The sequence below is a fragment of the Rhinoraja longicauda genome, chromosome 26, assembly GCF_053455715.1.
Source record: "Rhinoraja longicauda isolate Sanriku21f chromosome 26, sRhiLon1.1, whole genome shotgun sequence".
NCBI lineage: Eukaryota > Metazoa > Chordata > Chondrichthyes > Rajiformes > Arhynchobatidae > Rhinoraja > Rhinoraja longicauda.
The window spans coordinates 3,037,555-3,065,441 of NC_135978.1; the positions used below are offsets into that span (position 1 = coordinate 3,037,555).

General features: G+C 43.1%; 1 protein-coding gene across 2 annotated transcripts in view; it reads left to right on the forward strand.

Annotated features, from left to right (window-relative positions):
• Window positions 1-27,887, forward strand: part of acaca (acetyl-CoA carboxylase alpha) — a 222,738-nt gene that overhangs the window by 125,365 nt on the left and 69,486 nt on the right. For both annotated transcript variants that reach the window (XM_078422758.1, XM_078422759.1), the window contains exons 40-44: window positions 560-700; window positions 9,541-9,810; window positions 11,265-11,362; window positions 12,925-13,045; window positions 14,521-14,631. In XM_078422758.1, the coding sequence (XP_078278884.1) occupies window positions 560-700; window positions 9,541-9,810; window positions 11,265-11,362; window positions 12,925-13,045; window positions 14,521-14,631 (741 nt within the window). The remainder of the gene's footprint in view (window positions 1-559; window positions 701-9,540; window positions 9,811-11,264; window positions 11,363-12,924; window positions 13,046-14,520; window positions 14,632-27,887) is intronic.

Sequence of the window (27,887 nt, forward strand, 5' to 3'; positions counted from 1 at the left end):
CACATTCAAAAGTCTGTTTTCAATGGGCAGTACTGATGGGTGCAGAGCACAAATCTTTTTTTATTTGCTCACCCCCCCAACCCTTGAGAGTTGTATTTGCCTATAATCCTGCTATCTCCTCATCAGCTGCCATTTGTAGTTGTGGATTCTGAGCAAAATGTTCAGTTCCACATTGTTGCCACTAACAATGAAGTCATGAAACATGAGAACCAAGAAAGTTTTTCAGATTTCTTTATATCTTGTACAACAGTGGCTTAGGATATAGAAACAAAGAACTACAGATGCTGGTTTATACCAAAGATAAACACAAAGTGCCTGAGTAACTCAGCGGGTCAGGCAGCATCTCTGGAGAAAAAGGATGGGTGGTGTTTCGGGTCAGGACAGTCTGAATAAGGGTCCCCATCCTTTTTCTGCAGAGATGTTGCCTGACCTGCTGAGTTACTCCAGCACTTTGTGTCTATCTGTGGCATTGGATACACTTGTGCATTCTTGAAATGGTTTATACAATGCACCTCTCTCTAATTCATCAGTGACAGTTATTCTTTTCATTCCTTTTTAGTCTTTAATGAAACTATGGACCTCAATGGAACTTCAGGCCGACTTGCCTCCCATGCCTGCGGAGCTAATGACATTCACAGAGTTAGTGCTGGACAGTCAAGGTCAGCTGGTGCAGCTGAATAGGCTTCCTGGGGGCAATGAGGTAAGTGCAAAGAAACTAGAAAGCATGTCTTCGTACGGCCTTCGTATATACAGCACTAGCCAGATGCCAAGAAAACCACTTGGCCAAGAAATGGGTGAAACACAGATACAATTCGGGCAGCACGGTGGTGCAGCTGCCTGACAGCGCCAGGGACCCGGGTTCGATCCTGACTATGGATGCTATGTTCTTCCTATGACTGCATGGGTTTTCTCCGGGTGATTAATACCACGAGTCGGTTCACTCACCAGCTGTTGCAGAGTTGATCTGTCAGCTATTTTCTTGTGGACTCTTCCAGTGTGGTTACTGCTGGGGGTACCAAAATACTCTGGGTGATGAACATTAGGATGCGCCCACCCACAGGAACTGGGTGCCCCAACTGCTTTGGTTGTTCAGCGTGGAGGAGCATTGACGGAACATCTGAGGGAGAATGATCGCTGGTTAAGGTGATGTTTCCTTGCCTATGTTTGATCTGATACCGTGAGACTTCATGGGGTGTGGAGTCAATGTTGAGTAGCCCCAAGACATCTGCGCATGTCAGTTCACAGCCTCCTTTGGTGAATCTGTAGTTGATGTGATAGGTTGCACTCAGAGATTCTTTGAAGGAGTCATGCATTTTTGACTGTAAGGTATGATTCAGTGAGGTTGACTTGTAAAGAGCTGTAACATTTAGACATCAGACTAGAACGATTCCAGCTGAGCCGCGGCCGCATCCCAAAGGCAGGCCTGGCTCGCCCGCCGCGGAACCGGGAACCCGCCCGGAGAGGGAAGCTGCAGAGAGGAGCATGGAGGGAGATGGCGGCAGACGCTGGGAAGTACCGGAGGTGGGGGGGGGGGTGGGGGTCTTGAATATAGACTTAGTGGGCTGTCCTATACATTCAGTACTAACTGGGGGATTATGCTTATGTACGGTGATAGACTTGCTGAGCTGTATGGAAAAATTGTCTTTCACTGTGCCTTGGTACTCATGATATTAAAGAAACCATTGAACCGTTGAGATGTTGGTGAGGAGAACTTTGCAAGGTCAATTGGGCTGGAAGCGATTGCCGTGCCTGAATTTGATGCCTTGTTTGACGATGGTCCATTTGATTTTATTCTTTATCTCTTTCAATGCCATGGGTGTGGTATAGTTGAGTGGCTTGTTAGTCTACTTTAGAGGGCACTTCAGAGTCAACTATATTGGTGGATGTACAGGTCAGACTGTGTAAGATTGGCAAATTTCCTTCCCTGCAGAATATTATAAACGCAAGACTAATTAGATGTGGAAAAAGTGTGTGATGAATTTTGAAATCGGAATTTTCTAAAATAATTCATTCTCATGTGCATTTTGCCACAGGAAAAAGGTTTCCTCATAATTTAGATAAGTCTGTTTTTCTGTTCTTGTGCTGATAATTTTGTTACAGTTTGAAAAAGAGATGTGGACATAAGACACTGCTGGTAGCTACTACCTTCATGAAGGTTGAACTTCACTCTCTTACAGAGTATTTCTGCCAGTGGTAACTACTGCAGATTGGCTCGGTTACAAGCGTTTCACCTCTGTAGAATGCACTGTCCTCAAGAGTTGGTTCACAGACGAGTGCACATAAACCAGAGTTTGCATGACTCAGAAAATGTATTTCAATGGAGTTGTCTTTTGAGTGGAATGTTAAACCAAGGCCCATCAATAGCAAACAGATGGTATTTGTAAAGGCAAGTATTTCTCCAGACTCTGTCTGAAGAAGGATCTCGACCCGAAACGTCACCTTTTCCTCTTCTCCAGAGATGCTGCCCGACTAGCTGAGTTACTCCAGCTTTTTGTTTATAGCCTTCCTGAGATGAGTAAAAAACCGGAACAGAACAGAACAGACTCATGTAAGGATTCCATTCATGAGGAATGTTCGTAACTCAATATTTCCTTAAGTCTGAAACCAACAATTTCCTTAAAACAATTAAATAGCCATTGTTCAATATAGTTGAATCCCCTTCTCAAATTACTGCTTTGTTTTCTCTCAGCACTTTATATAGGTTTAGGTTTATTGTTGTCACGTGTGCTTAGGTACAGTGAAGAGCTTTGTTTTGCATGCTTTACAACCAAATCTGATAACACTATACATAATTACAATCAAGTCAAACCTAAGTGGAATAGGTAGAGCAAAGGGGAAGATACAGTGTGCAGAATATAGTTCTCAGCGTTGTAGCGCAATGTCACAGTCCTATGTCTGCAATGAGTTTGAGGTGAATCGAATAGTACCCCAGCTTATGGTGGGCTGATAACTGAGGGGAAGAACCTGTTCCTGCATCGAGCTGTTGTCCATTTTCTACAGCTACCAATATCGCAACGCTCTGCATACACTTCCTGTACTTCTTTCATTTCATCCACAGCACCCACTATAGAACGTATACTGTATCCAGTCGTTAATGAATACAATTAAACGTTTTGACATTATTTGTTAGGCTAACAGAGCATTTATGGGAGAATTTACATAAAGTCAGATATCTGTGAGTCAGGTCTCTCAGAATCCAGGGAGTCTCTGTATGCCAAGTCTTAACTTGATTGATTGAAAGATACAGCATAGAAACAGGCCATTCCACCCAGTGAGTCTATGCTGACCATCGATCACCAGTTCACACTAGTTCTATGTTATCCCACTTTCTCAACCCTCCCTACACACTCGGGGGAATTTAAAGAGGCCAATTGACCTACAAACCTTTACATCTTTTGGGAGCAATCCGGAGCACCTGGAGGAAACTCACTCAGTCACACGGCAACATGCAAATTCCATACAGATAACACCCAAGGTCAGGACCGAACCCGGGTCTCTGGCGCTATGAGGCAATGTCTCTACCAGTTGCGCCATTGCGCCTCCAAATTTGCCCATTGTAGTAATAATTAAATTGTAGCAAGATTCCGCTTTCCACTTCACTTTCCTTGCATAAAATACAAAGCATCTTTCGCTGTCTTAATCATTGTGCTTTCATATTAATTTTCAGTGACCCTGTTTGACTACAGTTTGGCTGTTCAAACCCTGTTTGACTCACCTCTGCCTCATTGAGGACATTGGACTTTTAATAAGGAAATGATGTGTAACAATGTTGAGAACAATATTCTGCACTTTGTATCTGCCCCTTTGCCCTACCTATTGTACTTGTGTTGGAACTAAGTGTATCTATGTGTGGTACATCTAATCTGTTTGGATATGTCAAAGGATGTTTGGCGCATCAAGTCTGCTCCGCCATTCAATGATGGCTGATCTACCTTTCCCTTTCAATCCCATTCTTCTGCCTTCCCCCATAACCCCTGACACCCTTACTAATCAAACACTAGTATTTATTATTGCTGGATTTTTAAGTCCTTCTAACAAGAGTGAATAACCTTTTTCCCCCCATATTGTAGTCTACCTGCACTGCGCAACCTCTCTGCATAGTCTTCATAACTAACTTTTCCACCTGCTATCATGAGCAATTTTTAATGTGATATCATCAGTCCCTTTACCAACAGCAGTCCCAATGCTGCAGGCATTTATTCTGCACTCGGTATCTTCCCTTTGCTCTATCTATTGTACTTGAGTTTGCCTTGATGGCATTTTGTGAGGTATATCTGATCTGTTTGGATAGCATACAAAACAAAGCTTTTCACTGTGCCTCAGTACATGTGGCAATAATAAACCTAACTCTAAACTTTCATCCAAGGGCCAAATTTGCCTCGCAATGTTTGAAAGAATTTTGAGGGAAAGTACTTCTGGGTGGGAATGGAATTTAGTTGAAAATAGCAATATTTGTGCATTATCGGATGGTAAGAATGACATTGAATGGGATGTAATAGGATTTGTTTTCTTATAAGAGAGTAAATGGGCCAAAGGAACCATGTGAATGGTAATCATCTCAAAAGCTTTGAAAGCATCACAAAAACGATCATCCCTCTTGGAAACAGGTCTACAGTCAGCTTCTCAATTCAGCTTCTCCTGCTTTACGCAATCCTGATTCTCTTAGTATTGGGGTCAAATTATAATTTCTAATTGCTGAGTTTTATTTACAATGGTTACTAAAAGGATTTGTTCCACTGCTTGTTTGCCAAAGCATAGTCTGGCAACATCGCAAAAACTGAGGCTTAATTTTTATCTTGTTAAATGTGAGAAACCGATCATTTTAGTTCGAGTGTTTTAAATCTTAGCCGCACAACATAATTTTCCAACAAGTTCCTCGATCTCGAGACCATTTTTCGTGTACTTGCTTATCCCCTTAAGTACTTTAATATTAATCCCACGTCCGAGCGCTGTATGTTTGCGAGGAAGTGAAACCAGCCACACAATCTCCATTCTGTGTTGCGGTTGATGAAAGCTCGGAAAATGGTCTATTCCCAAAGGAGTCGGGTTTGCCCCTGGTTGAAATTACCAGCTGCACCGCACTGCCTGGGCTTGAACATGTACCTCTCTCTCTGATGCTGTGCAAGCAGTATATAACACGATGCTTAAAACATCTCAACAACTCAAATAGGATTTGGTGTTGTAATTAAAGAGAGAAGCTTCGGGTAGAAAGAACTCATTTATAAAATAGAGCTTAGTTTATGCCGCTAGTGATGTAATTAATGAGCAAAGCAGTCTTTTTTGATAGAAAAATAAGGAGGAAAAAGTCATGTTTAACCCTTTAAAGGCCATGTCCTTTATTTTTTTTGTTTCCGTTATATCTACAATGAATAATGCACAAAACAATGTTACAGTTAGATTAAACTCGCGCCTGATATCATTGACATCTGTTCATGTGAAATTTATTCATTGCCTTCTTTAAGAATAGTGTTGAACTGTATATGTTAAAGGCTACCAATTTCTTAAAATAGTGAGACTATGGAATTTTGTACCAGTATATCTTGTGTTAATTTTCCTGCTCCAAGACAATTTCAACACAGGAATATTGTTTCCCCCATTAATGAAGATCACAGCGTATTGGACAGCTAAAACAAAGATTTCCTCTCATTCATTTTTCAAAATATGCTGCTTCTCCAAGTCTTTAATTTTCGGTAACATTCCGAAACAGCAAATTATGGGAAAACTACTAGTTAATTTAAAACAGTGTGGTGATGAAGTTCATCTTTTAGCGGCCTAAGCTCTGGACCAGTAATACTAAGACACAAGTTGAAATCTTTTTAGCTGCAGGGAAATTTAAGGTCAATTAATGAAAGAAATTTGGATTTAAAGCTGGTATCCAGGAAGCCACCAACTGTTGGGAAAGCACACACGATGCTGGGGTAACTCAGTGGGTCAGGAAGCATCGCTGGAGAACATGAATAGGTGATGTTTCGGGTGGAGATCTGATATTTATTTACCCTGTCTAGACCTGCTGAGGTTTGTAGGGTATTTTTTCTAGAATCATAACAACGACACACTAAGTTTCTGGATTCCAATCGTTGGAAAAACTCATGTGGTTTACAAATATTCTTCAGAATAAGAAATCTTATCTTAATACCTGCCTAAATCTGCTGAGGTTGGCAGGGTATTTTCCAGAATCATGCCATAAGATGGATTTGTAAACAGCTCACAAAATTTCTAGATTCAAGTTAGACCTGACCTACACCACTAACTTAGTGCAGAAAACATGTGTAACTCCCTCCTTTCAAAATAATTTTAGGCCCCTTAATATACAATCCTGATTTACCTCGAACCATGGCATAATTTTCTGACTATTTTGAACAAACTATGCTGCAGTTCCTTTAACTGGTGATGCTAAACAAAGTCTTTGCTTCTTGGTCTCTGGTTAATGTGACAAGGAGGCAAGTTTAGTACGCCGCTCCTTATTGCAGTCATGTTTTCTCACAATGGTTGCAAAGTGCCCTGTAGAGTCTACTTGTTCTTGTCTTGTCTTTTGGGTAGTTTTAGTACCTCTATGCAAATGGAAAAAAAACATATTTCAGTTGAACAGGCTCTTCATTCTCCACTTTATATTTTATGGTTATCTCTACAAATGCAGATGAAAGTTATTTAATCTTAAAAATAAGAATATGACAGCAATGTGGAAATTGAACAACATTTTTCCTTGTACTAAAGCTATCAATTGTTTGCCTGAGTAAACATGTTATTTCATTCAAAGTGCTTTATTTTTATTTGCTATAAATTTAGTTTAGTTTATTATCACGTGTACCGAGGAACAGTGTAAAGCTTTGTTGTTGTGTGCTGTCCAGTCAGCAGAAAGACTATACATGATTACAATCAAGCTGCCCACAGTGAACAGATACAGCATAAAGGGAATAATGTTTAGTGTAAGATAACGTCCAGTAAAGTCCGAATAAAGATAGTCCGAGGGTCTCCAATGAGGTAGACGGTAGGTCAGGACTGCTGACTAGTTTAACGATAGGATGGTTATAGGATATTATGGGAGGAGGTAAAGGAGGAGATGGGTCAGAGAGAGCTAAAGGCAGGACTGCCATTTCTGCAATGTGCAGAGAGGTTGATACATCAGAGTTGTAGATGGTGAGCTGGATGGAGCTACAGAGATAGCACACATCTTAAGCTAAGTTTGACAGATGCATAGAAGGCATTTTATCGGGATGCATTACAGCATGGTTTGGGAACAGCTCCATCCAAGACCGCAACAAATTGCAGAGAATTGTGGACCATCAAACAAATCTACCTCCCTTCCATTGACTCGATCTACACTTCACGTTGCCTAGGCAAGGCCAGCAGCATAATCAAGGACAAGTCTCACTCCGGTCACTCCCTCTTCTCCCCTCCCATCAGGCAAGAGGTACAGGAGTGTGAAAATGCACACGTCCAGATTCAGGGACAGTTTCTTCCCAGCTGTTATTAGGCAACTGAACCATCCTATCACCAACTAGAGAGCGGTCCAAAGCTACATTTACCTAATTGGAGACCTTGGACTATCTTTTATCGGACTTTACTGGACTTTATCTTACACTAAATGTTATTTTCTTCATCACGTTATTGCTCAATTGTAATCATGTATTGTCTTTCCGCTGACTGGATAGCACGCAACATAAGTTTTTCACTGTACCTCGGTACACGTGACAATAAACTAAACTGAACTTTGGGATTCTGCGACTGTATGAACCAGTTTAACAGTGAACCTGCTTGGGATACAGTGAGATGACATTTAAACAGTATGAGAGCTGATCACTGATCATTTTTTGTCAAAGATTTTCATATTACCTATTGTAAAGTTCACCTTATCATGATTGTAAATGTTAACAACACAAAGCTTAGTAATTTAAGAAAATAACTGCAGATGCTGGTACAAATCGATTTATTCACAAAATGCTGGAGTAACTCAGCAGGTCAGGCAGCATCTCGGGAGAGAAGGAATGGGTGACGTTTCGGGTCGAGACCCTTCTTCAGACTGATGTCGGGGGTGGGACAAAGGAAGGATATAGGTGGAGACAGGAAGATAGAGGGAGCTCTGGGAAGGAGGAGGGGAAGGGAGGGACAGAGGAGCTATCTGAAGTTGGAGAAGTCGACGTTCATACCACCGGGCTGCAAACTGCTTAGTAAAGCTTAGTAAACAAAGCTTAGTAACATTGCCCAGTGAAAAATATGGTCCTATATGTACTTGGCCCATACAGAGCAAAATGTTCCCATGGTTTAAAGCACTATTACATCTGTGGGTCAGAAAACTTCATTGGATCTCCCAGACAATTATTACTGAAAATCTGTTTTTCCTTCACATAGTGCTAGTCTCATTGAATGGACCAGTGCTTTTCCTGTTGACAAAAAATGTGCCGGTACACTTATCAATTAACCTACTTTTATCAAGATTTTCCTTGCACCAATACGCTCCCAATCATATTCTGTTTTGGTTTTGTGACAAGCCAACTTCTAATTTCATAAATGAATTAGGGCAGCACGGTGGCATAGCTGTAGAGCTAGTGCCTTGCAGCGCCAGAGACCCGGGTTCGATCCTGACTACGGGTGCTGTCTGCATGGAGTTTGGACGTTCTCGCCGTGACCAGTGCGCGTTTTTCCCGAGATCTTCGGTTTCCTCCCACACTCCAAAGACGTACAGGTTTGTGGGTTAATTGGCTTGGTGTAAATGTTAAATTGGCCCAAGTGTGTGTAGGGTAGTGTTAGTGTGCGGGGATCGCTGGTCAGTGCGGACTCGGTGGACTGAAGGGCCTGTTACCGCGCTGTATCTCTAAACTTAACTAAACCAATAACTAAAAAGTAAAACTCAAATAAACGTTTAAACATTGAAAAATAACACTCTAAAAATGTGAAAATCTAGTTTTTAACTTTTGAGGAGCCGGTATGCCGTACTGGTGCATGCTGTTACAAAAATGCACAGGAATTAAGTGAGATTAACAGTGGCCGATTAATACTTTGATATAAGGCCACGCATTTTCCAGCTGCACCTTTTTATTGTTCCTCTAGGTGGCACATCACCCCACTAAAGGTTGAATTACCTGCAGTTTCATTTTATTCTTGTGTTTAGTTTAGTTTAGAGATACAGTGTGGAAACAGGCCCTTCGGCCCACCGAGTCGGCACCAACCAACGATTCTCCATAGTTCTATTCTACACCCTAAGGACAATTTACAGAAGCCATTTAACCTTGATACCTGCAGGTCACTGGAGTGTGCAAGGAAACTGGAGCACTCGGAGGGGAGTACGTACAAACTCTGTACAGACAGCACCAGTAGTCAGGATGGAACCTGGATCTCTGGCGCTGTGAGGCAGCAACTCTACCACAGCGCCACCGTGCTGCCGTTTAATACCTCTGGGAACATTAGCTAACGTGGTATATTTCTAGTCTGAGAAAGGCTTGTGACCCATAGCGTCACCCATCCGTTTACTCCTGACCCGCTGAGTTACTGCAGCACTCTGTGTCTATCCACAAAGTTTGCCATTGATCATTTCTTCCCCAGATTGGTATGGTGGCCTGGATGATGCACCTAAAGTCACCAGAATGCTCGGAAGGCCGCGACATCATCGTCATCAGCAACGACATCACTCACAAGATCGGGTCCTTTGGGCCGCAGGAGGACTTCTTGTTTCTCAGAGCTTCTGAGTTTGCTCGGACCAAAGGCATCCCGCGCATTTACATAGCGGCAAACAGTGGAGCGAGGATAGGACTGGCGGAAGAAATCCGGCACATGTTTCACGTGGCCTGGGAAGATGCTGCTGACCCGTACAAGGTAGGTGTGAGCCTGGAATAGGTAACTATGGCTGACGGGTAGAGTTGTACTTGGCTCAACCTGTTATGGTGTTCAAATCAATGAATTTCCTCCAGCTGTATCACTGCTGAAATGCTAGCAGTGATATTCTCACTGCAATATCGGGCTTGGTGGAATGTTTCAGATTGTTTTAAAACATCTACTCAAAAGGCCTTGTGGTGGCCAGCAATGTTGGAGTGCACTGTTGGAGGTCAGGGTGTACTGTCAGAGCACGAGAAGGGTGCACTGTTGGGGCACACCATTGGGGTGCCCAGTTAGGGTACACTGTCGAGGCACACTGTAGGGGTACACTCGGAGTGCACTGTAGAGGTATACTGTTGATGTGCACTGATGGGGTATACTGTCGGAGTGCACTGTCGGAGTGCACTGGAGGGGTGCACTGGAGGAGTACACTGTCGGAGTGCACTGTCGGAGTGCACTGGAGGGGTGCACTGGAGGAGTACACTGTCGGAGCGCACAGTCGGGGTACACTGTCCGAGTGTACCGTTGGGGTGTGCTGTGAAGGCGCGCTGTTGGGGGTTGGGGTACACTGTCGGGGTGCAAACTCTGTACAGACAGCACCAGTAATCAGGATGGAACCAGGGTGTCTGGCGCTGAAAGGCAGCAACTCTACCGTGCCACCCTGCTATCTGTGAACATGTATAGAGAGCACTGGTTCACAATGCATTGCACATTTTAGCTAGTTGTACTCAAATCGCTAAACACCTAGAATTAATTTGACATTTTTACTTGTAAATTTATTGGGATAGTTTATCAGGATATCCACTGAGATGTTTCGAGAGAAGTGGTGTGAACAGTGGCACAGCACATAGAGCTGCTGCCAAATAGCGCCAGAGACATGGGTTCGATCCTGTCATCGGGTGTTGTCTGTGTGAGTATGCACATTCTCTCTTTGACTGCGGGTTTCCTCCTGATGCTCCAATTCCTTCCATCATCCCAAAGACGTGCGGGTATGTTGGTTAATTGGCATTTGTAAAATTACCCCTGGTGTGTAGGCACTGGATGCGAAAGTGTGATAACATAGATCTCAAGTGAAGGGGTGATCGATGGTCAGTGAGGACTCAGTGGGCCAAAGAGCCTGTTTCCATGCTGTATCTTTCAATCAATCAATTAATTAACCACTTTGTTGTGATCGTTTGAGTAAATATGACAACCAATTTCATGGGACTCTACAAACACTACTGTCTTTTTAATCTTTGATTGTTACTTTGCATGTTTTATTTAAAAACTTCAAAAGCCTAATAGTAGCATGTATATACTTTCATAATTCAAATGGAAAAAAAACGATGAGAAACCTGTGTTTGTAAGTAGAAACTTTGCAGCTAGAGGCTGCTCTGCAATCATGAATATCAGCTGTGAGTCTGGGCTGCACTGGTTTATTGTTCAGAAGTGCTCATTGTCTTGTGTATCTGCAGGGATACAAGTACCTGTACCTCACACCACAGGACTACAAGAAGGTCAGTGCACTGAACTCTGTCCACTGTGAACACGTTGAGGATGAAGGGGAATCAAGGTAAGCTTCACTGTGACATTGAAGTAACAAAGACTGCATTGACGTGTAGTATCAGATGTATTCTTTCCACTTCCATCTGTGAAAAAGCACTTAATACAATTTTGATGTTGCTGCTTTTCCAAATACACCTCTGGTATTAATTTAGTTTATACCGAGGTACAGTGAAAAGCTTTTTTGGAGCGTTCTGTCCAGTCAGTGGAAAGACTGTACATGATTACAATCAAGCCATCCACACCGCAGAGATATAGGATAAAGGAAATAACGTTTAGTGCAAGATAAAGTCTGACTAAAGATAGTCCGGGAGTCCCCAATGAGGCACACCGTAGCTCAGGACCACTCTGTAGTTGGTGATAGGATGGTTCAATTGCCTGATAACGACTGGGAAAAAATTGTCCCTGAATCTGGGGGTAATGAAAACCTAAAGAGGTGGCTGAGGCTTTGCAAATCAATTGATAGTTGATTTAAAATATCTACAGAGGATTGTACAATTTTATATTGTGGTTATTCCTCATATATGCAGATTTCACATTTCCTCAGCAAGGATCTTTCTTTGGTGCATCTTATCCAGCGTGCAGTATTCCAGATTGACAGGCTGTAGCTTTCATTCCATCTTGCTGTTTGCCTCCCTTGTGGAAAGGTTCACAGCAAGGTGGTGTAGGAATTTATACCGAGGAAGAGGACTCTATCTGGCAGAGTCGAAACTTGCTGCCTGGTATTTTATTGAATATTGGATAGAGGAAAATACCGTTGTAGTTGAACAGTTCACTAATTTTAATTCACTCAATCTGAGTGTTTCTGCTGGCATTGAACCAAAGGAGCCTCATTAAGTCCTGCTCACCATATCACCAGGAAGGATAGGTGTTAGTAATCGACTTAACAATGTCATAGAGTCATACAGCACAGAAGCAGCCCAACTTGCCCTTGCCGACCAAGATGTCGCGTCTAGACTAGTCCCACCAGCTCGTGTTTGGCCCATGTCCCTCTAGTTTGTATTAGAGTTTAGTTTATTGTCACGTGTACCGAGGTACAGTGAAAAGCTTTTTTGCATGCTAACCAGTCAGTGGAAAGGCCAAACATAATCACCATCGAGCCATCCACAGTGTACAGATACATGATAACGGAAATAATGTAAATAACTGAGTGCAAGGTAAAGTCCAGTAAAGTCTGATCAAAGATAGTCTGAGGGTCTTCAATGAGGTAGATAGTGGTTCAAGACTGCTCCGATCTCTTCCCAATCCATGTCCAAATGTCTTATAAATGTTGTTATAATACCTGCTTCAACTTCCTCCCCTGGCAGCTCGTTCTGTATATCTGCCTCCCTCTGTGTTAAAAACTCCCCCCCCCCCCTGGGTTCCTATTGATTCCTTCCCCTATCGAAGTCTGAAGAAGAGTCAAGACCCGAGACGTCACCTGTCCTTTTTCTCCAGTGATGCTGCCTGACCCACTGAATTACTCCAGCACTTTGTGTCTGTCTTTGGTATAAACCTGCATCTGCAGTTCTTTGTTTCTGCAGGTTCCTGGCTAATGCCATCTGAAGGTGATAATGGCTTCTTGTTCCATAGGTATAAAATAACAGACATCATTGGAAAAGAAGAGGGCCTGGGGGTTGAAAACCTTCGAGGATCAGGAATGATAGCAGGAGAATCATCCTTGGCTTACGACAAAATTATCACCATGAATTTGGTATGTCTCTGAAAGTCTTGTCAAAGAATATGTATCTGTGTTGCTGGGTGTTGGTTTGGGTTTGGTCAGAATGAAATCAGGTGGTTGATCACTTCAATTCACACTTCTTGGATTTGAACACCTCATCAATGGAGATGCAATTGGATGAAAAGTGCTGATGGGCTCTGCCTGTGATGGGAATATGATGTTTTTAAATTAAATCAGGATTGAACTAATCTCAAATATCTCAAGGAATAAACGTTTGTCTTGTATTATTACTATGTATCCTTGATTTAGTTTAGTTTAGAGAAATAGCGTGGAAACAGTCTCTTCCGCCCACTGAGTCCGCGCTGACCGGCAATCACCCATACACTAGTTCTATCCTACACACTAGGGACAATTTACAGAAGCCAATCAACCTGCAAACCTGCACGTCTTTGGAATGTGGGAGGAAAACTGGAGCACCCGGAAGAAACCCGCAGGGTCACAGGGAGAACAAACAAACTCTGTATAGAAAGCACCTGTAGACAGGATTGAACCCGGGTCTCTAGCGCTGCAAGGCAGCAGGTCTACCGCTGCGCCATTGTGCTGCCCCAAAAATGCTGCATGATTTGAGGTCGTGCGGTCTCCTTCCAGCTTTCTTCCCCCTCCCACAATCAATCTGAAGAAAGGCCCCGACCCGAAATGGCACATATCCATGCTGCCTGACCCGCTGAGTTACTCCAGCACTCTGTCTTTTTTTTCCCCTTGGGATTTACTAGTTCTTCCAAGTGAGCCCAATTATTTTACGAAGCAGCTAATTGTTTTTCTCCGAGACTGCTTGATTCAATGGTCACTGGTGCTTTATTTGTCACATGGGCAACTGCACAGGGAAATTCTTTTGCATGTTTACAATTGTGTCGCTGCCATGTTTTGACGCCATTTCCAAAGTCCGATCTGCCCGCGTGCGCTCGGTCTACCGGAGCGGTTCCTGATCCAGGCGAGCCCCAGGTACGTGCAGGCCCTCTCTCCGCCACCTTCAACTCGGCCCATGAACCAACCTCCCTCTCCTCTCCTCGCCTGGCCATCTTTGTGTGCTGGGGCCGCCTCCTGCAGCTGACCTTGAAGGCGTTGGTGGCATTACCCCGGTTCTCCCTCCTTCCGGCCCACTCCTCGCTTCCAGCTGCTGCCTCCCCGTACCGCCAACCACGCCTTCGTGCGGGCTCCGCCCACCAACGAGCCTTTGGCCTCGGAAAGGCCTAACTGTTAGCAGATATCCCCATTCCAGCTAAAACCTGTTTTAACCCTTACATTGCACCTTCTCAAATGAATTCAGGTAATCCACTGTGCTTCTCATTACTCTTTGTGTGGTTTTACTGTGCACAAATGGTTATTGCATTAAAAAAAACGAAGTGCAAAATTTACTTGGAGCAATGTGCCAACTATTCAAAGCCTTCAATTAGACAAGTCGTTGGATGTGGGGAAGAACAGTTATCTGATCACAGTGTCTGATGTAGGTCACTTGCCGTGCGATTGGTATCGGTGCATACCTTGTCAGACTGGGACAGAGAACTATCCAAGTGGAAAACTCGCACATCATTTTGACCGGAGCTGGAGCCTTGAACAAGGTAAGATCAAGCCTTCTCATTGATAAATCTCTGTCACTGGCAATCTTTCCCGAGATAACACTCTGTACACTGTAGCTTTCACCCGAAGACCAATATAGTGTCGACTTCACAAATAGAAATACAATATTTTTATTTCGAATGTTTGAATTATTTGCACAAAACTCAGATTTTTGAGAGACAGTGTTTTTTAGATCTCTACTTAATGAAAACATCTCCTAATAATCTCTAAGGTAGGTTGTACAGCAATACAATTAGATAGAGCTCTAGGGGCTAGTGGAATCAAGGAATATGGGGAGAAGGCAGGCACTGATTGTGGATGATCAGCCATGATCACAATGAATGGCGGTGCTGGCTCGAAGGGCCAAACAGCCTCCTCCCTCATCTATTTTCTATGTTTACAATAAAAATAGTAGAATGCAATTTAGTTTAGTTTAGAGATTTAGTGTAGTTTAGAGATGCAGCACGGAAAGGGGCCATTCGGCCCATTGAGTCCGCACCGACCAGCGATCACCATACACCAGCACTATCCAACACATCAGGGACAATGTATAACTAACAGTAGCCAATTAACCTCTAAACCTGCACATCTTTGGAATGTGGGAGGAAACCTGAGATCCCAGAGAAAGCCCACTCGGTCACAGAAAGAACGTTGTTATACCAAGAAATCAGGTTTTTTCTTTTGCACTAGTATTATGATTATTAATTTTTTGAGTTTTTGATGATTATATATTATCTGTGTGTTTTGCGTTTACACACCTACATTTACCTGCTTCTGCAAGTAAGAATTTGATTGTTCTGTTGTTGGTACAAACAAACTGCAATTAAACACGCTTGACTCTTGAGCTTGAGCACTTCTACGTGCTCATGGAACAACTATAACAGGTATAACAGAGCTTTATTTGTCGTTCGGTACCGAAGTACCGAACGAAACTACATAGCAGTCATAGAAAAAAAAAGAACACAAGACACATAACCCCAACACAAACGTCCATCACAGTGACTCCAAACACCCCCTCACTGTGATGGAGGCAACAAAACTTCCACTCTCTTCCCCACGCCCACGGACAGACAGCTCGTCCCCGACCGACCCGCACAGTCCCCGCACCGGGCGCTGAAACGTCTCGCGGCCGAACCGGGCGATGAAAGGCCCGCGACCAAACCTTGCGCAGCTAAGTCCCGTGGTCGAGCCGCACCGGGCGATGTCAAGTCCGCAGCCGAGCCGCACCAGCGATGAAAAGCCCCGCAGCCGAGCTGCACCGGGCGATGTTAAGCCCCGCAGCCGAGCTGCACCGGGCGGTGTTAAGTCCAGCGGCCAAGCCGCACCGGGATGTAAAGTCCAGCGGCCAAGCCGCACCGGGATGTAAAGTCCAGCGGCCAAGCCGCAGCGGGCGATGTTAGGCCCCGCAGCCGAGCCGCACCCTGCGCCGTGAGGAAGAGAAAAGTTCCCCCCCCCACACCCACCCACACCACCACCCCCTCCCACACATACACAACCAAAAAAATATATATAAAAACCATCCCAACACCGACACACAACAAAAAAAAGACGGACAGACTGCTAGTCAGCCGCTGCCGTTAGGCGCCGCCACGTGAGGATGTTGCAGAATGGGATGTTTACATTATTCCACATAAACAAAATAAGTTAAGATGTTTTAATTCAATGATAAGTTATACAGTTTACAGACATTCCACCACTTTCTTGTGTATAGTGTTTAGTTTAGAGATACAGCATGAAACAGGCTCTTCGGCCCACCGAGTCCATACTGACCATCGATCATCCTTTCACACCAGTTCGATGTGGTCTCACTTTCTCATCTGCTCACTACACACTAGGGGCAATTTACAGAGGGCAATTAACTTACAAACTCACACATCTGTGGGATGTGGGAGGAAACCGGAGCACCTGGAGATAACCCACGCGGTCACAGGGAGAACATACAAACTCTGTACAGAGAGCAGCTGTAGTCAGGATTGAACCTGGGTCTCTGGTGCTGTGATGCAGCAACTCTACCGTTACGTGATCATTATGTGACTTCGTAGAGTTGTGTGACAGAGTGGTGAATGAGCAGTGGGTATTTCCTTAACTGACCCCACAGTATCGTCACTTAGGATTAAATGTGTCATTACGTAGCCATTCATTTGATTTTAACGAGTTTTGAAACTAACTGTGTGTTTTAGATGGTGTTTAATAAATTGAAAAACATTTATAATTTATTGAATACATTATGATTATGGTGCTTAATCATAATTATGCACCATTATTATGCTTGACCTTTCCTTCCAAGATTTGGTGTTTTTGACCACTGCATTTGCTAAACTGGACAACACTGGATTAGATGATATTAGCTAATAGGAGAGGTTGGACAGACCTGGATTGTTTTACCTGGAACACCGGAGGTTGAGGGAAGACGTGATAGAAATGTGTGAAATTTTGAGTGGGGTAGATAGGGTCGACAGTCAGAACCTTTATCCCAGGGTGGAAATGGTGAAGTCAAGAGCATTGGCTTAAGTTGAGAAGATCAAAGTTTAAAGGGGATATGCCAGGGCAAGTTTTTTACATAGGTGGCGGGTGTCTGGAAGGCTCTGTCTGGGGTGATGGTGAAGGTAGATATGATAGTGGCATTTAAGAGGCTTTTGGATAGGCACGTGTAGGTAATGGAGGGATATGGATCACGTGCAGGTAATGGAGGGATATGGATCACGTGCAGGTAATGGAGGGATATGGATCACGTGCAGGTCATGGAGGGATATGGATCACGTGCAGGTCATGGAGGGATATGGATCACGTGCAGGTCATGGAGAGATATGGATCACGTGCAGGTCATGGAGGGATATGGATCACGTGCAGGTAGTGAAAGAAGGGATCTACCAAAATTACCCTTGAACTAGTTGCTTTATATTTGGAGATTATTTAGAGAAAAAAATAGGTGCAGGAGTAGACCATTTGGCCCTTTGAGCCAGCACCACCATTCAATATAATCATGGCTGATCATCTAAAATCAGTACCCCGTTCCTGCTTTTTCCCCATATCCCTAGATTCCTTTAGCCCTAAGAGCTAAACCTAACTCTCTCGTGAAAACATTAGAGAAGATGCAATAGTTTTAACAATTTCCCTGTTCGTATCTTTATTAGATCCTGGCATCATTAGTGAGAAATTATCCAGGGTGACGTCCAGAAAAGACAAAGTACAAATGATTTTGCTTTGTATACCCTTGGGACTTTGGTGCTGCTGTTCTACCAGATTTTCCAGACCATTGGATGTTACATCTATGAATACCCAGACATGATTTCTTTCTCTTTTTTATGTTAAACATTAATATAGTTCAAGTTCAAGATAAACTAACCTCATCTGCCTTGACATGGCACATTCTCTGCAAATTCGTGTGCCTATCTAAAAGTCTCTTTTAACTCCACTACCGTAATTGCCACCACCTCCACCACCACCACCACCCCCCCAGGCAGCATGTTCCAGGTACCAACCACCCTATGTTTAAGGAAAAAACTTGCCCCCACTCATCTCCTTTAAGCTTTACTCCTCTCACCTTAAAGCAATGCCTTTTAGTCTTTGACATTTCCACCCTATTCTATCCATGCTTCTGTCTGAAGAAGGGTCTCGACCCGAAACGTCACCCATTCCTTCTCTCCTGAGATGCTGCCTGACCTGCTGAGTTACTCCAGCATTTTGTGAAATAAATACCTTCGATTTGTACCAGCATCTGCAGTTATTTTCTTATACTATCCATGCTTCCGATAATTTTATAAACTTCTATCAGGTCTCCCCTCAACCACCGACATTCCAGAGAAAACAATCCAAGTTTGTCCGACCTCTCCCTGTAGCTAGTGCCCTCTAATCCAGGCATCATTCTGGTAAACTTCCTCTACACCCTTTCCAAACCCTTCATGTCCTTTCAGGGCGACCGGAACTGCATACAATACTCCAAATGTGTCCTGACCAAAGTCTGTATCATGACTAGGAAAAAAACTGCAGATGCTGGTTTAAATCGAAGGTAGATACAAAATGCTGGAATAACTCAGCAGGTCAGGCAGCATCTCGGAAGAGAAGGAATGGGTGACGTTTCAGGTCGAGACCCGAGATGCTCCCTGACCCGCTGAGTTACTCCAGCGTTTTGTGTCTACCTTCTGTATCATGACTTCCTGACTCAATGCCCCGTCCAATGAGGACGTGTTTATCTTGATTACCAGTCATTATTTATTTCTAATTGAACGATACTGAGAAAGATTATTTTGTCAATATCACATTGCATTTAGTGAAATCTTGCTCGGTGCAAATTAGCTGCCATTATTTTACAGTACAACTGTGAACATGCTTCACAAAGTAGATCATTGATTATAAATGCTTTGGGACATTCTGAAAGGGGCATGGAATGTGTATGGAAATGCAAATATTTTCCTTTAGTTCAGATGTAAAATTATGTTTGCTATGTTTTCTTTAAAAAGCAACCGGAACAAACAATGGGGGGGAAAAAACCTGCGTAGTCAGGTTATAAGCTACCAAGGAATTAATTCAGGAATAATTTTCCTTCAAGTGCTTCTATACCAAAGCACTTTGAAAATGTAATATGTTCCCACATCTGTGAGTTGGGATCCAGTGTTCAGTTCACCCACCGTTACTATCATCAGATAGGTAACAACAGAGGACATGTTACTTATAATACAAAGTGCCAAAGGCAAGGAGATTTCTGATGGAAAGTGGTGGGAAAGAAGGACAAATAAGATTATTTTTAAAAAGTGGAATGTCTTTCCCCTCTTCAAATTGGTGAGTGGCAGGTATGAGGACAAGCTCGGTAACATTGCCAGCGTTTCATGAGGAGGCAGTGAAGGCACAAAGGCTTCATTTTCTTTTGTTTAAAGAAGAAAGCTCTCTTATTCCACTTTAGCAGACCACAGTGCACTCAGTGGGTACAGGTTGCTGCGAATGTGATTTGGTTGGAAATACAACGCCTTCCGAGGCACACAATACGATGCGGGCAATCCGGAGGGAAATGCTCAGCGGCCCGGTGTGTTGTTTTTGCCTCTGTCCCATTAATGTGGAATAGTGACGGTCAAGGGTGCCACTTTCCGCCGGAATTTAGACAGGACTCGCTTTCTGCTTGGCTGAGCCTGTGTCACTGCTCAGTTTGGTGATTCACAGACAGCTAATGTGCAATACAGGCAGCCTTCAGCTGGCCATTATCATTTGCAGACCAGATTATTTTATCAAGGGGGGTGGCGTGTGATCAGTGCTGGAAGTTGCCTAATCACGTTATGTCTGCATTACCTTCTATGTGTCAGTGGTCTGTAACTACAGAACCAAATTGCCGAAAGACACCTAGATTCATTTAGGTGCCCTGTGAACCCTTGCCTATGAGATATGGGCAAGAGAGAGAGGAACGAAATGGATTTTGCTCACATTGAATCAGCTTTAATTTGCTGTTAGAATACTTGCATGCGTAATGAACAGAGAAGGCAAAGTGTCATGGACATCCTTCCATCCCATCTTACAATAAACAGCTGTACGTGGAACATCAACATTTCGATCCCTCTGACCTGTCGGCTTGTGTGAAAATTGAAATAATGATAATGTGCGCCTCAGACTGCATCAAAGTATCAGGACATCAAAGCCAGAAGGCATGAAATGCAAATGATAACATAAAGCAGATGGATTGAGCATGATCGCCGACACAGAATGAATTTCAATACAGCTTGAGATAAATACGTTATCCCAGCATTTTTTTTGTTCTTGCTTCTGACTCCTGACGATATTTTTTTTTCACACTCCAGCAATCACTCGCTCCATCTCTTGCGTTTCAGGTCATGTCGGCACAGCTCCAGTGGAAATAATAGGATATAAACTCGGAGGTTGTTATTTGCATAGAAATAGCATGGAGCCCCAGGCAGTGGAGAGAAGGACAAGGAGATCATTTGTCTAAAATTTTAATGAAAACTTTTGCTGAGGCAGAGGTTTTTCTTCTCTCCCCCCCCCCTCCCCCTCCCCTCCCCATCCCCCCCTTTCTTCCTACTGGTAAATTAACATGGCTCGACTGTTGAATTAGATGATACAGGATAAATTTTAGTGAAGGAATGCAGTGACATGTAAATTGCAATTTGGTTCCAATGATAAAAACTGAAAGGTGGGGAGGAGGGGGGTTGTCGGGTGAGCTGAATGGCATGAATATGTCGCCCTGCTTTTGTCAAACTCAATGCAATCATACATTTTATTTGTGAAGGATTGATGCAGACTTGAATCAGTCTGGTTGGTGTTAAATATTAAAGGTGGCTTTTTATTTTACTTTGTTAAACAGTCACACCTTGGATACGCTGAATGCTGATGCAGTTCAGCCTTTACTCTTTTAAATAATTTTAATTTATATAATTTTGTGTTTTAAGTGCAGAACTTAAAGATTACAACAGAGAAATTTGCTGTCTGTTTTTGCTTATAGTTATTCTGCCTTCTGCTTTTCTTTTTTTAAAAAAGATAATTTAAATTGTTCCTTGCACAGTGCAATCTAACTATTTTAGAGATAAAAAGAAAGCTCTCTTTTTTCTTTTTAAGAGAGAATTATTTATATTTTCAATTTAGCTTCTGTAAAGTTTGGGGGAGTACATGAAGCAGCCCACCTTCTTTCTTTGTGCTGGGTCTTTAGATATTTTGTTCATGTTTATTGACGGTGTTTTGTGGCAATGGAAATTTAATATTTTGGAACAAAACCATCATTTTCTTTGTGTGACTTGCTGTCCTTGAGGTGATGAGACAGAGGCTTGTGACAGCCTTTTTCTGGGGAACCGTGGAGGTGTGAAGATTTGCGTGGTGCCCCCCCCCCCCCCCCCCCCAAAAAAGTGTGTCAGTGCTCACAGAAGTCCCTCGTAAATATTTTCAGGTGGTGTCTGGAAGTATGTCAACATTTGCAAGATATCTCCCACGTCAAAAGCTGTAAAGCCATTACAGTAGGAGATGCTGCAACACATAATTTGATGTCAACCATCTCCTCCCTCGGAGCAGTACTGCTTAAGGCTAGTGATTTACATGGTTTGACATCTCGCGACAAATCAGGAGGTTTTTGCAATCTACTGTGACTAGTGCGATTGTATTAAAATTTCTTAACGGTCTTGTTTCCAGAGCAGAATCTGATCATGACGGCACAGTGCAATATTCCTATTACTGTGTCAATTTAAAAATGTTCCCTCTGGAACCCGTCAAGTCATCAATCTGCGCACTAGGTAAGTGAACTGTTAGTGCATTGGAGTTGACAATAGGTGACCTACAAGGTAACCAGATTTCATTTGACCAGATAGTGAATAGTACCATGACGAGCAAGCATCACTATCTTGTCTTATATCCATGTGTCTCTTTATCTTGGCCTCCTGCATCCAACATGAGAATTTAGTATTTGAATATTAAATGGCAAGGTCAAGGACACAAGGTGTTTGTTTGAGTTTGTTTCTCTTTATTTTGATCTGTCTGTTTGTGATATAATTCTGATATAATTCATCTCCCTGCTTCAATGTTTGGAATTTAGTTAAACACCTTTTACCCTGGTTAAAAAATATCCTAAGTCAATACGTGGATATCTCCCCTCTCCCATCGGGCAGGAGGTATGTTTGAATAGGCATATAGATATGCAGGGAATGGAGGAATACGAGTTATGTGCAGGTAGCTAAGTGTTGGTCTTGGCATCATATTTGGCACAGACATAGTGGGCCGAAGGGCCTGTTCTTGTACTGTGCTGTTCTTGTCTGTTCTATACTAAAGCCTCAAAGCCCGCGCCACTAGACTTAGGAACAACTTCTTCCCAAACTACTTATCAGACTACAAAATGATCCTCCCATAAGTTGGAGAGAGCAATTTCTTCATTGCAAATGCTGGACTTTTTCTCTATTACTGTTCACACTAGAATGGTAGTAAAATTATATTCTGCACTCGGATATTTTGCTCTTTGCACTACCTGTGTGTTTGGCTTGATTGTACACAGGCATGATCTGATTTAATTGGTTAGCACGCAATCAAAAGCATCTCACTGTACCTCGGTACATGTGACATTAATAAACCAATTCCAATACCAATGTTGCGTTAAGCGCAGCAGCTTGATTGTGATCGACTCTTGACACTTCTGTTCCTTGAGCTGCAAAAGGGGATCTTTATCCATTCTTGGGACAACTACTTTTTTAAGTCCTGACCTTTCCCATTCCGAATCTGCTCAATTTCCAGGTTTGACTCTACCTTAAGCTTTTGCCATTTTGGAATTATTTTTCTCCATTGCTTTCCAGTTGATTTCTTCTTCCCGTCAATTCATTTGTCCGCAGGTCAAGCTTTTACCTACTTCACCTTCATTTATCGGACATCTCTGAAATCTTCCTGTACCTCTTTTGCTGATCGAAAACCTTTTTGATCACTTTTACAGTTGTCTCTTAATTCCCACGGAGGCAGGAAATGTGCTCATTTCTTCCTCTGTGAAGCTCCTTCTCTGTTGGTACAAATCGTAAATGCAAATAGTTTTATTAGATTTAAGTAACTGCCAATCAAAATGTCAGGTGTGACCAATGTTGCTGAGATGGATTTTGTGCAACGTGGTTTTGTTAGCATGAGTGATAGAAAGCCAGCCAGTCATGACTCGCCCATTACAATGATCTTTTAACACTTAAGCAGCTAACAAACCAGTTAACCATTCTAAATGTCAGAAATTCTGTGGACTCAGCTATGCAGCAAAGATTTTCAATAATGGCACAGGTTTGGATACATGATCTTCTTTTTTGCCCATAGACATTGTCTGACAAAGTCATATTTTCATGACAATGGCAAGGTTTGTTTCTCGTGCTGATCCAGGTAAATCTGATGAAATTACAGGTACCGATCCCAGGTCGTTTAAAATCCGTTCAGTTTTTCCACTTACCTGGGCAACCATTCCACACCGTTCTCTCGACGACATGAGCGCTGGGGAGTCTGTCACCTCTTCAAGGTATCCAAAGAAATTCACCAGCGGTATTTACCCTCAAAATATTCACTAAACACACATGCCACATACAGTGAAGTGTGGGAAAAAATGACCTTCAAATCATTGCAGTTAGCTTACTTTTTGATTGATTGATTAACTAGAATTGATTGAAAGATACAGCAACGAAGCAGGCCCTTCAACCCACCGAGTCCATGCTGACTATCGATCACCCATTTACACTAGTTCTACGTTATCCCACTTTCTCATTCACTCCCTACACACTTGTGGCGATTTACAGAGGCTATTTAATCTACATGTCTTTGGGATGTGGGAAGAAACCAGAGCATCTAGTGGAAACACACCATCCTACGCACTCAGGACAATTTATAATTCACAGAAGGTCATTAATCTGCAAACCTGTACTTTTTTGGGATGTGGGACGAAACCGGAGCACCCGTGGGCAGCATGGTGGTGTAGCAGTAGCTCTACTGCCTCACAGCGCCAGAGACCCGGGTTCAATCCTGATTACGGGTGCTGTCTGTACGGAGTTTGTACGTTCCCCCGTGACCTGCGTGGGTTTTCTCGGAGATCTGCAGTTCCAGGCCTTGGATTTGTTCTTTAATGGAATGCTAGACTTGTATGAGCCATGTGTTTGTCTGCTTGGGCCTGTTGACATAATTGACATGGAACATAGAACAGTACAGCGCAGAAATAGGCTCTTAAACCCACAGTGTGTGTGTTGAACATGACGCCAGGGCCAAAACCTGTACCATTACCCTGCCTGCTCATAATCCATATCTCTCTATTTCCTGCATATTCATATGCCTATCCAAAGGTATCTTAAAGACCAATTTCATTATTCTGTTTGGAACTTAAGACAATAAAACATTGTTGACTCTTGACTCCTTTAAACTTTGTCCCTCTCACCTTTAAGCTGTGCCCTCCAGTATTTAATTTTTTCCATTTGGAATAATAAGGTTCTGACTGACTACCTACGCCTCTCCTAATTTTATAGACTTATATCACGTAATTGAGGTTTGTACTGATCTTCGACCGTGCTTCAGCATTGTGATTAGCTGATAATAGTAACAGGTAATTTTAACACAAATAAAATGCATCATTCAGAGCTGCCCTGATGAGCCTGAGTTCAAACATAGACTATTTTTCGGCTCCTCCCAATCTATCTGATCATTGTATGTTTAGCTCAATTGACCACAGACTTGCCATGAGTTCCAATCTTATTCCAGAACTTGTTCGTTCGTGTAAGCTGATGTTAGTGGTGAAGAGGTGTTACTTTTCAAGAGATGCTGTTGTTTGAATTAAATATCAAGCTGAAACTGCTTTGAAGAAATCCAGTGACATTATTCAAAGAGTGGCCGTTTGTATATACCGGCTAGTGTTTCACCATCAACACTTTCATTGGCTGTTTTTGAGGTCAGGACTGCTACAAATTGGCTTCTTTGTTTGTCTCCATCACATGCAACTGCATTTCAAAGTAATTCACAGTATGTGAAGTGTTCGAAGACATTTCTAGCAGGTGAGATGCAGCATACAAATCTGGTTTGTGTTGTACCTTCAGTGCCTGTGGAGAGGTGAGGTTTGCCTTCTCTCTGCCCTCTGCTGCCAGAGCATCCTCTTGTTCTTCTCCTGCACAACATCCAGCTGCCGTGACCATGCTGAGGAGATGAAAGCTCTTCTCTACGATTCATCGAGTCAGTACTTTGGTGACATTGCAAAATCCTTGCCTTTCATTTGACTGCTTCGTATCCGGCCTGGGCTTCATTTGAGTTCCTTTCATTGCACAAGTAAAATAGATCTTACTTTTACTTCTTGCATTCATTTTTACGACTGGGTGGCACAGCAGTAGATTTGCTGCCTCACAGCGCCAGAGACCCGGGTTTGATACTATGGGCGGGTGTTTGTACGGAGTTTGTACGTTCTCCCCGTGACCTGCGTGGGTTTTCTCCGGGTGCTCCGGTTTCCTCCCATACTTCAAAGACATACAGGATTGTAGGTTAATTGGCTTGGTATAATTGTAAATGTGTGTAGGATAGTGCAAGTGTGCGGGGATCGCTGGTGGATGTGGACTTGGGCCGAGGGGCCCGTTTCCGCACTGTATCTCCAAACTAAACAAAACTAAATCTGCGCATTCGGAAAGGTCAACCAAAGCAGAAAATCCTCCGCTATTGTTCGTGCATATATCATTTGTCCGAAGATAGATACAAAATGCTGGAGGACGTAACTCAGCAGGCCAGCAGCATCTCTGGAGAGAATGAATGGGTGATGTTTCGGATTGAGACCCTTCTTCAGACACCAGCTCTACGATCTCATTTGTCCGAGTTGATAGAACATTTGGCCCAGTTTTAGTTTCAGATATACAGCACGGAAACATGCCCTTCAGCCCACTGAGTCCTCGCCGACCATCGATCATCTGTTCACACCAGTTCTAAGTTATCCCACTTTTGGATTCACTCCCAACACGCAAGGAGCAATTTACGGAGACCAATTAACCTACAAAGGCGTGCCTTTGAGATGGCAGAAGCTCCCAGCCAGTCGAGGCCATACCTCAACAGCAGGCCTGGCTCTCCCACCGTGGAATTGGCAACCCGCCTGGAGTTTCCAAGACTCGTTTTCTGCTCGGCCACGAACACTGAGAATCGAGGAGGAGTGTGGAGGGAGTCGGCGACGGTGGTGAACGCTGGACAGAGGGCCATTTTCAAGATGGCGGCGGGCAGAGAAGACGATCGGTGCCGCCAGGATAACGGGCCTTTAAGGCTAAGATAAGACTGCACTATTAAGAACTTTAAAATGGTGTGGGCGTCAGAAACGTGGCGACTCTTTGTGTACCGTCTCGGTGAAGTCCACTATTACACTACAATCGTTGCACTTTTGTGCTTATTTATGATAGTATGATTTTACTAGATTGTATACAAAACAAAAGAAACATGTGACAATGAAGTATCAGCATGTGAGAGGAGACCCTCAGGGAGAACATGCTTAAACACGAAATTGTTTAAGGTTTGTTTTTTTTTTTTAACAGGTGCTGCTGCAACATTTCTCAGAAGCCCCAATCAGATTAAAATTGACACCTGAAGTCTTCACAGTGTTTAAAGCCCGTGATCATTGATACTCACTCGTAAAGCTACATGACTGTAGAGTAACTACCCATTCACAGAAAGTATGCCTTGTCATTTCCCAACACGGAATGAACAATCCTCCATACTAGCAGATAATCAGTCCTGAAAGTGCCGTCACAAATGACCCCCTCTGTCTAAAATTTCTGCTCACTTACTCGTGTCCGCAGCCTTCAAATTACTGATTGTGATGATGATGCTCCTCAATCACTATTTAATAGAACCTCCTGTGCACTGAAAGTACACTGCTCTCTCAATTAAAGTGAGATACAGAGATAGGAGGGTGTGAGGTGGTCATGCTCGTATTATTTAAAGTAATATTAACTTCAGGGTTCTTACATTGGAGAACGATGTAGTTGGATCTGAGAACTATAACTTGATTGTTCAGCTTTAGGTTTGGAAATACAGTGTGGGAAACAGGCCCTTCGGCCCACCGAGTCCGCGCCCACCAGCAATCACCCGTATACCAGTTATATCCCACACACTAGAGACAATTTACAGAAGCCAATTAACCTACGAACCCACATGTTTTGGAATGTGGGAGGAAGCCGATGCACCCGGATAAAACCCACGCGGTCACAGGGAGAACGTACAAACTCCGTGCAGACAGCACCTGTAGTCAGGATGGAACCCGGGTCTCTGGCATTCTGAGGCATCAACTCTACCACTTATGTTCCTGATTTTCTTAAAGGTCAAACAATATCAGTCAGAAATGTTTCTGAAATATATATTTTTTAAGCACTGTACATTTTCTTTATATTTCCTTACAGTTTACTATAGCAATTTTTAAAATACATTTGGACAGGCACATGGATAGGAAAGGTTCAGAGGGATATAGGCCAAACGTGGGCAGATGGGACTAGTGTAGATGGGGCAGCTTCATTGGAATGGGCAAGTTTGGGCTGAAGGGCCTGTTTCCGACACAAAACCATTTAGTACAATCTATTGTGTGGGAGGTAGGTAACAGAAAAACAAAAGTTGCTAAAGAATTTTGAATCTAATGATTGCCTGTCATGGTGATAAACCTGTTTTTTAAATTACCCAAAAGCATCACCAAATCTAAATGTGATGTGAAACCAGCACTTCATTCAGCTAGTAAACTTTATATTCCTTTAGTTTCCTATATTTTACTGCATAATATTGATGTGATTTGTGTCCAACATGTCAGACATTCTCTCCTTGATGTGAAACC